This window comes from Juglans microcarpa x Juglans regia, chromosome 1D (assembly GCF_004785595.1).
Source record: "Juglans microcarpa x Juglans regia isolate MS1-56 chromosome 1D, Jm3101_v1.0, whole genome shotgun sequence".
NCBI lineage: Eukaryota > Viridiplantae > Streptophyta > Magnoliopsida > Fagales > Juglandaceae > Juglans > Juglans microcarpa x Juglans regia.
In genome coordinates, this window is record NC_054594.1 from 16,396,675 (window position 1) to 16,409,334 (window position 12,660).

Below are 12,660 nucleotides of genomic sequence, written 5' to 3' on the forward strand. Positions count from 1 at the left end.
AAACCCAACCAATTAGAGCACCGGCATTGGATTATCCAAATACCAGTGAAATGTAAAATTTGACTTATTTTACATAAGATTGCCTACATTGAATTATGCAAATGGAAAAATATATGATTTTTAGCTACAGTTATATGTTAGTATTGTGGGTCATATATGACTGTCTACTGTACAATGACCAAAGCTTATTTGTATTCCATAAACGTCAGACGCCGGTTCTTTTTTTACTCTTACTGCACTTTGATTGCTGATTTTTGTGAAAATTAGCTGTGGGCAAATTTCTGCACTCTAGTTTGGTTTGTAACTAAAAACCAATTAATAGAAAAAAAAATCAATTTATTTAATTACTCTTCCAACACTTTGATTGCAGATTTCTGCAGGTTTTAATTAATAGAAAAAAATTAAAAAAAATTAAATTTATAATATTTTATTATTATTTTGATTAATAGATAGATAATCTAATATAAAAATAAATTTTAAAGAAAATAATCAAATACAAAATCATATCATATTATATAAATTTTATATTTATATTTACATAATCCAATCTAATGATCTTATATCTTTAAATATGGTAATGATGACGCGTATCCCGCGTAAATTTGGGAGTGAAATCTTAATAATTATGGGTATCGGAAATGGAGAACTCTAGATAGAGATCACCTGCATGCACGAGAGTCTCTAGCTCGTACGGCGGCACACAGGCTGATCCAGTACCGTTGACGTATACGTTGTTGAAGTAGTGAGTGAAATCAAGATTAACTTTTAGATATTAGATAATGGATGCAGCTAGCTAGGCAAGGATTATCAAATATTATGGATTAACTTTTAGATAAATGAAGCCCATTCGCATGATTCATTTATGCATAAAAAAAATATATATGGAAAATTATTTGTGTACACTTGCAGTCGAAAATTAAGATGGGACTCACGAGAAAAAGTGAAAAATTCAGTTCTTTTTTTTTTTTTTTTTTTGTGGGTTTTGCAATTTATAAAGAGATTTGCACCTACGTACGTCTTAATTTTTTATCCATTAATATTACTGCTAATAAGTACAGTACTTTATATTTGAGCCGCAATTATTATTATTTTTTTTTAAAGGAAGCCTTTTTGTAGTACGTATATAGCTAGCCCATTTCAATGGACTTATTACGTGTTCAGAATGGTATAGAAAGACATTAATACCGAAGCATGCAAGCTAGTCGTCATGTTCATGTGAGCCATAATTAAAATAAATCATCAGCAAGCTGGATGTTGACGAAAGATGCGAATTAGCAAATAATGGAGACTTGGTTATGGTCTGATCTCACGGTAACCCGGCCGACTCCTATATCCAATTCAATGATCTAATTATGAAGGTGAACGTACGAACGACTTGATCATTCATCATTTTCTAATTATAAACAAGATCAGTTACATACATACATACATACATACATACAGATTTATAAGACATGCACGAGTGTGTGTATATAACATATGTATTGATTAGAAGTGTTAGAGTTCACAGAAGAAAACAAAAAAAAAAACCCCACAAAAATAAGTTTACATAAACTTATATGGCTAAATATATATGATCAATTATATCTACTTTACGCTAAAAAGAGTTTTATAATTTGATCATGCACGATAATAAGTCACAGTAATTTGTGGTTTCACTTTTACAAAATCTATTTGTGGACCAAACAAACATTTATGTGTATGTATGGATATTGTAGATGACGTAGCTAGAGACGTGATGATCATCGATACAATCTAGATTCTAACTGTAAGAGATAATGTTCCAGACCAAGTCAAACACAAAGATAAACATCAATCCAAGAAGATCACTCCTAGAGATAGACAATTTGTAAATTCAAATACTGAGAGAGATATGGATATATGCAATTCAAACTAAGTGACGATCATTCGGTTATTATCTTGTTATCTTTTAATCAACTATATTATTTATAAATACAAAGCAGGACACCTCCATACGATTAGTGTGGAGCAGAGTATTCATCCAATTAATTATTGTTTCATGGTATCAAGAGCCATTAAAGACCATCGTCTGATCCATGGCCTCAGATTCTTCAAGCTCCTTTGTAAACCCCCCACCCGATCAATCTTCCCACCTACCATCCCCTACAAATCTCTCCAATTTCATTACTATAAAACTCAACAAAGACAACTATTTATTATGGAAGGCGTAGATCATGTCGTATCTTCGTGGTCAGCAGCTATTTGGCTTCTTTGATGGTAGCGTCACTCCTCCATCATTTTTCTTGCCCCCCGTCGGGGGTGTTTCATTACCCAACTCGTTGTTCACACGATGGTTTCAACAAGATCAAATCATTTTAAGTTTGCTAATATCCTCTCTGTCCAAAGGTGTCCTAACTCAAATCGTCGGCCTCTCCACATCTCGGCAAGTCTGGTTAGCTTTGGAGCGCATGTTCTCTGATCACTCCCAAGCCCGGATCACTTGCATCAGGTTCCAGCTCTCTACTCTTAAAAAAGGTGACTCATCAATCATAGATTATTTTCATAAGGCAAAGAACATATTTGATACTCTTGCCACCATGGGCAAACCATTGGAGGACTGTGAAATTATTTCCTATCTTCTGGATGGTCTTGACACAGCCTATGACCCCCTTATTACGTCCATTACGACAAGGGTAGATCTTATGACACTTGATGATGTCTTTGGCCACCTATTAAATTATGAGGTGCGTCTTGAGCAGCAAATCTCCGCCGTTGACTTGGCAATAGCATCTGCCAATATTGCAGCATCTCGTGTCAGCCAATCCAACAATCGCAACAATGGCAACTGCGGATGTTATCCCTCCAACAATCGCAACCATGGCCGCAGTCGAGGTCAAGGTACCTTCACTAACAATTCTCAGTCATCTCGTGTCCGTGTCCAATGTTAAGTATGCGGTAAATCTGGTCACTCTGCACTTTCTTATTGGTATCGCTTTGATCAATCTTTTTAGAACACTCAACCTACAGCTACTGCCTTCATGACTATGACTCCCTCCGACAATGATGCAACATGGTATGCTAACTCTGGAGCCACTCATCACCTCACGAATGACTTCCAAAATCTCAACCTGAATGTCGAACCTTATCATGGTCTAGACCAAATTCAAATTGGTGATGGTATAGGTTTAAATATCACTCATATTGGCTCATTTAAATTGCATTCCACTTATAATTCCTTCTTACTAAAAAATCTTTTGCATGTGTCGTTAGTTGCAAAGAATTTAATTTCAGTAAGTAAATTCACTACTGACAATGATGTTTTCATTGAATTTCATGAGGATCATTTTTGCATCAAGGACGAAGCCACGAGGAGAACGCTACTACGCGGCAAGGCTGAATCTGGTTTATATCATTTCCCTTCCAACGTGTCTACCCACCTCAAATCTCAAGCACTCCTTACCACCAGCACTCCACTCACCACTTGGCATGCATGATTTGGTCACCCCTCCATGCAATTAGTTCGTAGCATTATTTTTAAATTCTCGTTAGCTTTGTCATCAAATAAATTTGAAGGTGTATGTCTTGCTTGTCAACAAGGCAAAAGCCATCAATTGCCTTTTTCTATATCCACGGCCATCCCCAAAGGCCCTTTAGATCTTGTCTTCAATGATGTATGGGGACCATCTCCTTATTTATCTTCTGAAGGAAAGAAATATTATATTATTTTTGTTAATCATTTTAACAAATATTCATGGTTATTTCCTATCTCCAATAAATCTGATGTTTTACCCCTTTTTCGCTCTTTCCATCTCCCTGATGAGTGCCTCTTTAACACAAAAATTAAAATGGTTCAAACTGACTGGAGTGGTGAATTTCGCAGTCTTCATAAATTTTTTAATACACTTGGGATTCACCATCACATTACTTGTCCCCACACTCACCAACAAAACGGCTCAGTTAAACGATGTCATTAACACATTGTCAAAACTGGTCTTGCTCTCCTCTCTCCTGCGTCAGTACCATACAAATATTGGGACTCAGCCTTTCAAATGGCTTGCTATCTTATAAATCGTTTGCTCACTCCCATCTTGTCCAACATATCTCTGTTAGAAAAACTATTTCCACAACAATCAAATTTCTCGTTTCTACGTGTTTTTGGGTGTGAGTGTTAGCCCTATCTCCGACCCTATAATCGTCACAAAATGAAGTTTCGTTCTCAACGTTGCATCTTCCTTGAATACAGCTCTAATCACCATGGTTACAAATGCCTTGAGCCCAAATCTGGCCCAGTGTTCCGCTCCCGATACGTCATATTTTATTTAATGAGTCAAACTTCCCTTTTAAAGAAATCATACACGAGCCTATACTTGTTCCAGATCCTCCAATCCCTTTACCATCCACTTTACAAGTGTCTAACTCCTCTTCCCATGTGGCACAACCAGTCGAAACATCCTCTCCACCTCCACCCGACCCTCCCAGCCCACCCTCACATGTCTCAAGTGAACCTTCACATCCTACTCCCTCACCAACAAGTTCAATACCAAAGTCAGTCCAACATGCCGCAGCAGCCAATCCTCCATTGTGTTCTCATTCGATGCGAACTTGGCTCCAAAATAACATTGAAAAACCCATGCAATATCATGATGGTTGTGTGTGCGCTATCCTCTATCAAAAGCATTAATGGCTATTGGTGACTTATCTATAGTTGAACCAACCTCTTTCACTCATGCTTCTAAACATGTGGAGTGACTGCAAGCCATGAATACCGAATTCACTGCTTTGCTTAAAAACAGCACTTGGTCACTTGTTAAACCGCACAACAACATGAATGTTGTGGGATGTCACTGGGTCTATAAAATCAAAAGAAAGCTAGATGGCACACTTGATCGATATAAAGCCCGCCTTATGGCTAAAAGGTATCATCAACAAGAATGATTGGATTTTCAAGACACATTTAGTCCCGTGCTCAAGCCGACTACTATCTGCCTGGTATGTCGTGAGTCAACAATGGTGCATCAAACAACTCAACATCACCAACACCCTCCTCCATAGATTTCTTACTGAAGAGGTATATACGCAACAACCTCCTGGCTTTATCCATCCTCAATATCCCAATCATGTCTGTCGGCTTCATAAGGCTCTTTACGGACTAAAGTAGGCACCTAGGGCCTGGTATTCACGTCTCAGTGATAAGCTTCTATCTCTCAGCTTTACTAATGCAAAGTCAGATGCTTCACTTTTTGTTTATCAGAGTGCTCAACTAATTATCTACATTCTAGTCCATGTGGACGATATATTAATCACTGGCTCCTCTCAACTTGCGGTGTCCTCTGTTATTCGGTCTCTTGGCATGGAATTTGCTCTTAAAGATCTTGGAGATCTTCATTATTTTCTTGGTGTTGAGGCTAACCGTGTACCTGAAGGTCTCTTTCTATCTCAGCATAGATATATTATAAATCTCTTGCACCGTACAAACATGACTCGTGCTAAACCAATTGCATCTCCTACGTCCACTGCTCATGCTCTGACCATGTTTGATGGGGATGCTTTTGAAGATGAAACACTCTATAGAAGCATAGTTGGAGCGCTTCAGTATTTATCATTAACAAGAGCTGACATTTCATTTTCCGTCAACCGCGTTTGCCAATTTATGCATCGACCAACAACAGTTCATTGGACAGTAGTAAAACACATACTGCATTATCTGAAATACACGGTCGATCATGGCATTCTTATCCGACCAAGCCATACCTTATAGTTTATAGCCTATTACAATGCGGATTAGGTAGGTTCTCCTGATGATTGGTGATCCACCAGCAGTGATTGCATCTTTTTTGGTCATAACATTGTGACTTGGAGTTCCAAGAAACAAACCATGGTCGCACGGTCTAGTACAAAAGTCGAGTATCGAGCCATTGCGAATACTATAGCTGAACTCATATGGTTACAATCTATTTGCCATGAACTTGGCATCTCCCAGCCTCATGCTCCTATTCTCTGGTGTGACAAAATCGGCGCCACCTATTTGACAACTAATCTGGTTTTTCATGACCGTACCAAGCATATAAAACTGGACTATCATTTTGTACGTAAACATGTGTCAAAGAAGTTGTTGGATGTTCATTTCATCTTCGAGAAGGATCAAGTGGTAGATGTGTTGACAAAACCTCTATCTTCACCACGGTTTGCTTTCCTCAAAGATAAGCTTCACGTGGCTGCTACCCCGTTTTGCTTGAGGGAGTGTGTAAGAGATAATTTTTCAGACCAAGTCAAACACAAAGATAAACATCAATCCTAGAAGATCACTCCTAGAGATATACAATTTGTAAATTCAAATTCTGAGAGAGATATGGACAAATGTAATTCAAACTAAGTGAGGATCATTCAGTTATTATCTTGTTATCTTGTAATCAACTATATCATTTATAAATACAAAGCAGGACACCTCCATACGATTAGTGTGGAGTAGAGTATTCATCCAATTAATTATTGTTTCACTAACCTAGAATATATGCATGCAAAAGGTAGATTACATGTGTATCTAAATATATTACGGTAGAAGAATATGAAATTACCACTTGTTCCAAAAGTTTAAGCTGATGAGAAGAAGTAGATTTTATTATTTTATATCTTAACACTCCCCCTCACTTGTGAGCCAGACTTCCTCTTAATGAGTAGGCCCAACAAGTAGAATATTTAATTAAATGTGATAGAGTGTAGAATCAGAGTTCAAACTTAAGACTTCTGATCAGCTGATACTATGTGAAATCACCACTTGTCCAAAAGTTTAAATTGATAGGAAGAGATAGATTTTATTATTTTATATATTAACAAAGAATTCACACACGGTATACTATATATACAAATCTAGACTGAAATACTGAAATGGCAATATTTGATGATCACTTGGTAGTTGGCACCAAATAAACCGTGCACCAAGAACCTAACGTGAAGAGAGAGAGAGAGAGAGAGAGAGAGGCCATGCTTGAAATGAGGGAGTGACATCCAGTGCATTAAAACTAAAAATAGACGCAACTTACAGACCATTAAACTTCTCTACCTAACATGCATGGCTCCTTTCAACCAGCCATTGAACATACAATTCATCAACTATTTTCCATGATTTTCCATTGTTGTGCATGCTTCTCACCTTCGGGTGCAGGTGAAAACGTTTAATCTTCGTAGTTGAACAAAACAATTGAAAGAAATGAAGAGTTAGAATTTATTTTTTTTCTGAAGTTTTAAGGAATTTCTAGAGAAGAAGATGGAACCTTCATACTTACCAAAGAAATCGTCGGCGTCATCTGGGCGGCCGCCTCAACAGGCAGTGAAATTTGCGCGACGCACGTCAAGTGGCCGAATTGTGAACTTGTCCCAAGACGATCATGACAGCTTGGACATGTCGGGCGAGTTTTTAAGCCAAAATGACTACATGAATTACACGGTAATGCTGCCGCCTACACCAGACAACCAGCCAGGTGCAGCCTCTAGTTCCAAGCCAAATGCTCCCCAACGGAGGCGCGTTGGGGATCATGAGGAAAGTGGTTATGGAGGCAATAGCGGGGACGCTAATGCCGAGGCAGCAAAGATGGACAGGAGGATGTCCGTGATGAAATCTTCCAACGACAAATCAATGCTGTTGAGAAGCCAAACTGGGGACTTTGATCACAACCGGTGGTTGTTTGAGACAAAGGGAAAGTACGGCATTGGTAATGCTTTTTGGTCAGAACAAGAGGATAATTATGGATCGGAAGGAGGGATGAGCATGTCGGATTTTATGGACAAGCCATGGAAACCACTCACTAGGAAGCTCAAGATTCCGGCTGCTATTATCAGCCCCTACAGGTGCACCACCCCCTAAATGTATATTGACATTCCTTAATTTTTTGTTCTCTTAATATCTTTTGAGATGAACATTATTATTATGTACACGACATTTAGTCAAAACATGATACTTTATAGTATTAATATTATGCATTTATATCATACATTATACACTTACATCGGAAGTGGCTGGGTTTTGATCAGTTGTTACTTCATGTGCATTTTAATACATAGAGATCAGTTGCTGTTAGACTTTGGACCAAACTTGAGTTCAAACTGAATTATATAAATAATTAGTTGGTCGAGAGTACTAGGCATGAGGTTGATTCAAAGAAAACCTAACTGCGCGCAGAACTCTCATAACATGATTAACATTTCTCATGTGATGCTTTGCTCGAAGTGGACTTTTCTTACCCACCAGACCACAATTCATTCTCTAGTATTAGCTAGCTTTCTGTTACTTCTCCTGACTTTGTGCTTAGCTCTTATTAGCGATTAGTTCTAGAACAGAAATATTATTGATGGATAGTACTTGGGAGTTTAACTGAGGAAATCTAAACCCAAATTGCATTTGCATTCTTTAAGAAATCATGAGCTCAAAGTTTGTGTCGTTTGGATATTTTTGGCTTCTGATCATCTTTAAGATTATATAACATGACACCGAGCAAAACAATACATTAGAAGTTGATCTTTCTATCTGAACAGGCTACTTGTGGTGATCCGGATGATAGTTCTATCCTTCTTCCTCGCATGGCGTATACAGAACCCCAACCAAGATGCAATGTGGCTATGGGGCATGTCCATTGTTTGCGAGGTTTGGTTTGCCTTCTCATGGCTTCTGGATGTTCTCCCCAAGCTGAACCCCATCAACAGAGCTACTGACCTTGCTGCCCTCCGTGACAAGTTCGAACAGCGCTCCCCGTCCAACCCTAATGGGCGGTCTGACCTCCCTGGGGTTGATGTTTTCGTCTCCACAGCTGACCCTGAAAAGGAACCTCCTCTTTTCACAGCCAATACAATTTTGTCCATCCTTGCTGCTGATTACCCTACCGAGAAGCTCTCATGCTACATTTCGGATGATGGTGGTGCCATTCTATCCTTTGAGGCAATGGCCGAGGCCGTTAACTTTGCCGAGGTTTTGTTACTATCTTGATCCATAAATAGTTTTTCGTAGAATGAAAGTAAACGATATAAATAACTATGAGAGAGAACAATCTCAATTTCAAGGCCATGATCAAAATCTCCTTTGTGATATATAAAACTCTTAGAATTCCTCCTACGCCCTATTTTCCTGCTAGAAAGTGACGTTATGGTGCATCTACATATCTTTATTTTGCTCACTATAAACACATTCTTTCGTAAAACCATGCACACAGTATGAATGAATATGCTACTAGCTTTTGTTTTATTGCATACAGGTTTGGGTGCCCTTTTGCCGCAAACACAACATCGAGCCAAGGAATCCAGAAAGTTACTTCAGTAGTAAAACTGACCCCACAAAGAATAAGAAACGCCCAGATTTTGTCAAGGACCGCCGTTGGATCAAGAGAGAGTACGATGAATTTAAGGTCAGGATCAATGGTCTCCCTGAAGCTATACGTAAAAGGAGCGAAATGTATAACTCCAAGGAGGAAATGAAGGAGAAGAAACTTGCCCGAGAGAAGAATGGTGGAGTGTTGCCACCAGACCCAATTAGTGTCAACAAGGCCACATGGATGGCCGACGGGACTCACTGGCCCGGAACATGGCTCAACCCTATGGCCGACCATGCTAAGGGAGACCATGCCGGAATTTTGCAGGTGATGATGATGATCACCATCGAATTGCTTCTTGAACTTTCTTTTGTACGTCTTCCAAAAGAAAAGGAAATTAACACTTAATCTATAATTTTCTCGGTATGAACAAATGTTGAGTATGCTATGGAATAACACAACTATTAAGTTGTTTCAATTTTCTGTAGAACTATTAATTGCATTATTCCCTCACTATTGCCACTCCCATTTCATTTTAAAAAAAATTCATAGCATTTTCAATCTTCAAATCTTGAAATTTAAATTACTAAAGTGCTAATGACTATTGACTAGTCTTGACTATGATCTGAGTGTGTGTGATCTATACATACATATATAATTTGTGGCAATGTAGGTGATGAGTAAGGTCCCGGAAAATGAACCAGTGATGGGTCATCCGGACGAGAAAAGATTGGACTTCACCGGGGTTGACATTCGGCTGCCAATGTTTGCGTATGTCTCCAGAGAGAAGAGGCCAGGGTATGACCACAACAAGAAGGCTGGAGCCATGAATGCCATGGTTCGAGCTTCTGCAATATTGTCCAACGGGCCATTCATACTCAATCTGGATTGTGACCATTACATCTATAATTCTCAAGCTATAAAGGAAGGAATGTGCTTTATGATGGACCGTGGTGGTGACAGGATATGCTACATACAGTTTCCACAAAGATTTGAAGGAATTGATCCGTCTGACCGATATGCGAACCATAACACTGTCTTCTTTGATGGTAATTTTACAAAAATAAAAAAATAAAAATTGCTTCCAAATTCTAATTTCATACTTTTTAATTTATATTTTCCAATATCACCCAATATATATATATAGGAAATATGCGAGCTTTAGATGGTCTACAGGGCCCAGTGTATGTGGGAACTGGTTGTATGTTCCGAAGACATGCACTATATGGGTTCCACCCACCAAGGGCAAACGAGTACTCAGGCGTATTTGGGCAAGTAAAATCCCAAGCTCCAAATGTTGTCATGCATCCACAATCTCAATCGGAGGACTTGGATGACTCAGAGATGCAGCCCCTGACATCACACCCTGACTTGAACCTGCCAAAGAAATTTGGAAACTCAACTATGTTCACGGAGTCCATAGCCATTTCCGAATACCAAGGTCGACCACTTGCCGATCACATTTCTGTGAAGAATGGTCGTCCTCCAGGGGCGTTGCTCCTGGCTCGTCCACCACTTGATGCACCCACTGTTGCTGAGGCAGTTGCTGTCATCTCCTGCTGGTAACTGTTCTCTCATTTCAAAATCTTCTTGAATTAATTTTTTTGCTTTTGTGAGCATGCTTCATGTAGCTATCAGTCTGATGTTCCCAAATCTTAAAGAGGCACGTGAAAACAAGTTTCAAATAGGCTAATTTAAGATTCTGGCACCTTTGCAAACCAACAACGTGACGTTGGAAAGCTAAGCAAGTTTTGTTCCTAAAACATATAATTCCATTCTCATTTTATGCAAACACATGAATATCTAAAAACGCACTTGGATCATGAGATATAAACAAGATAGAATGGACTAAGAAGGTTAATTTTTTACATTGTCAAGAACCAATCTCACTAAAATTAAAAGTCTGAGATAGTTCATGTAGAAGACTCATCAATGATTAAATGGTTAATAACTACTGAGCTTTGGTGTGAAGTGCAGGTACGAGGACAAGACCGAATGGGGAGACAGAATAGGTTGGATTTATGGATCAGTGACGGAGGATGTGTTGACTGGTTACAGGATGCACAACCGTGGGTGGCGGTCTGTGTACTGCATCACGAAGCGCGATGCCTTTCGAGGCACGGCACCTATCAACCTTACTGATCGGCTACACCAGGTCCTCCGATGGGCCACTGGTTCGGTGGAAATATTCTTCTCTCGAAACAATCCACTTTTTGGAACCAAGCGCCTCAAGTTCCTACAGCGCATTGCATACCTCAACGTTGGCATCTACCCTTTCACCTCCATCTTCTTAGTTATGTACTGCTTCCTCCCTGCACTGTCTCTCTTCTCGGGACACTTCATCGTTCAAAGTCTAAATATTGCTTTCCTCTCCTATCTCCTTGTCATTACTCTTTGTCTCACTCTCATCTCCCTCCTGGAAGTCAAGTGGTCCGGTGTTGGGCTCGAGGAATGGTGGCGAAATGAACAATTTTGGGTAATCGGTGGCACGAGTGCTCACCTTGCTGCCGTGCTCCAAGGCCTCCTAAAAGTAATAGCTGGTATCGAAATCTCTTTCAAGTTAACCTCCAAGTCCGCTGGCGAAGATGAAGATGACATATATGCAGATCTCTATATCGTCAAGTGGACAAGTCTCTTCATAATGCCACTAACAATCATAGTGATCAACATTGTTGCTGTTGTTATTGGGTTCTCCAAGACCTTGTACAGTGTGATACCACAATGGAGTAAGCTCCTGGGAGGAGTATTCTTCAGCTTCTGGGTGTTGGCTCACATGTACCCTTTTGCCAAGGGGTTGATGGGGAGGAGAGGAAGAGTGCCCACGATTGTATACGTGTGGTCGGGGCTGGTTTCAATTACAGTCTCCTTGCTTTGGATTGCCATTAGTCCCCCAGATGATAGTCGCAATTCCTCTGGTGGAAGTGTTAATATATAACAACCTCCCGGGATAAAAATGACCACAAATTTACCCATGAAAATGCCTTAGATTCTCTCCGTTTCTTTTTTTTTTTTTTCATCAGTTTGTTTTTTCAGAATATGGGCAGACTTTGTATTTTAGTATCATCATTAGATTTAAAAATGATTTTTTTTCTAGATCTTACATCCTAATATTCAAGTTGGTTTTTTTAATTCTCTAAGCTCTTTTAACTTTTGGGGATGAGCGAGTGGCTGACATGTCAACGGTTGGCAAGGTTCAGTTGTACAAAAGTGACAAAATAAGGAAAAATTCTACTCATCATCTTTTTTTTCATCATCCTATGATGTGACATTAAATGATAAGTTCACATGAAATAAAACATTATAAATAGTCTCTAATCTTCTAATGCTACATCATGAGATGATGAAAGAATGATGAAAAAATGATGATGAGTAGCATTACTCCAAAATAAGTGCTTGCCAAGCA

At 39.1% G+C, this 12,660-nt stretch overlaps 1 protein-coding gene and 1 non-coding gene across 2 annotated transcripts; both read left to right on the forward strand.

Annotated features, from left to right (window-relative positions):
- The first annotated feature begins 2,567 nt into the window (after positions 1–2,567).
- On the forward strand, positions 2,568–2,706 carry LOC121243475. The gene has a single exon (XR_005936149.1). It is a non-coding gene; the product is annotated as a small nucleolar RNA Z247 (small nucleolar RNA).
- A 4,419-nt stretch (positions 2,707–7,125) lies between these two features.
- On the forward strand, positions 7,126–12,284 carry LOC121268413 (cellulose synthase-like protein D1). The gene is made up of 6 exons (XM_041172679.1): positions 7,126–7,806; positions 8,491–8,920; positions 9,204–9,584; positions 9,931–10,306; positions 10,405–10,819; positions 11,235–12,284. Exons 1-6 carry the CDS (start codon positions 7,226–7,228, stop codon positions 12,190–12,192), a joined length of 3,141 nt encoding a protein of 1,046 aa, XP_041028613.1. The 5' UTR covers positions 7,126–7,225; the 3' UTR covers positions 12,193–12,284.
- Positions 12,285–12,660: the final 376 nt, after the last annotated feature.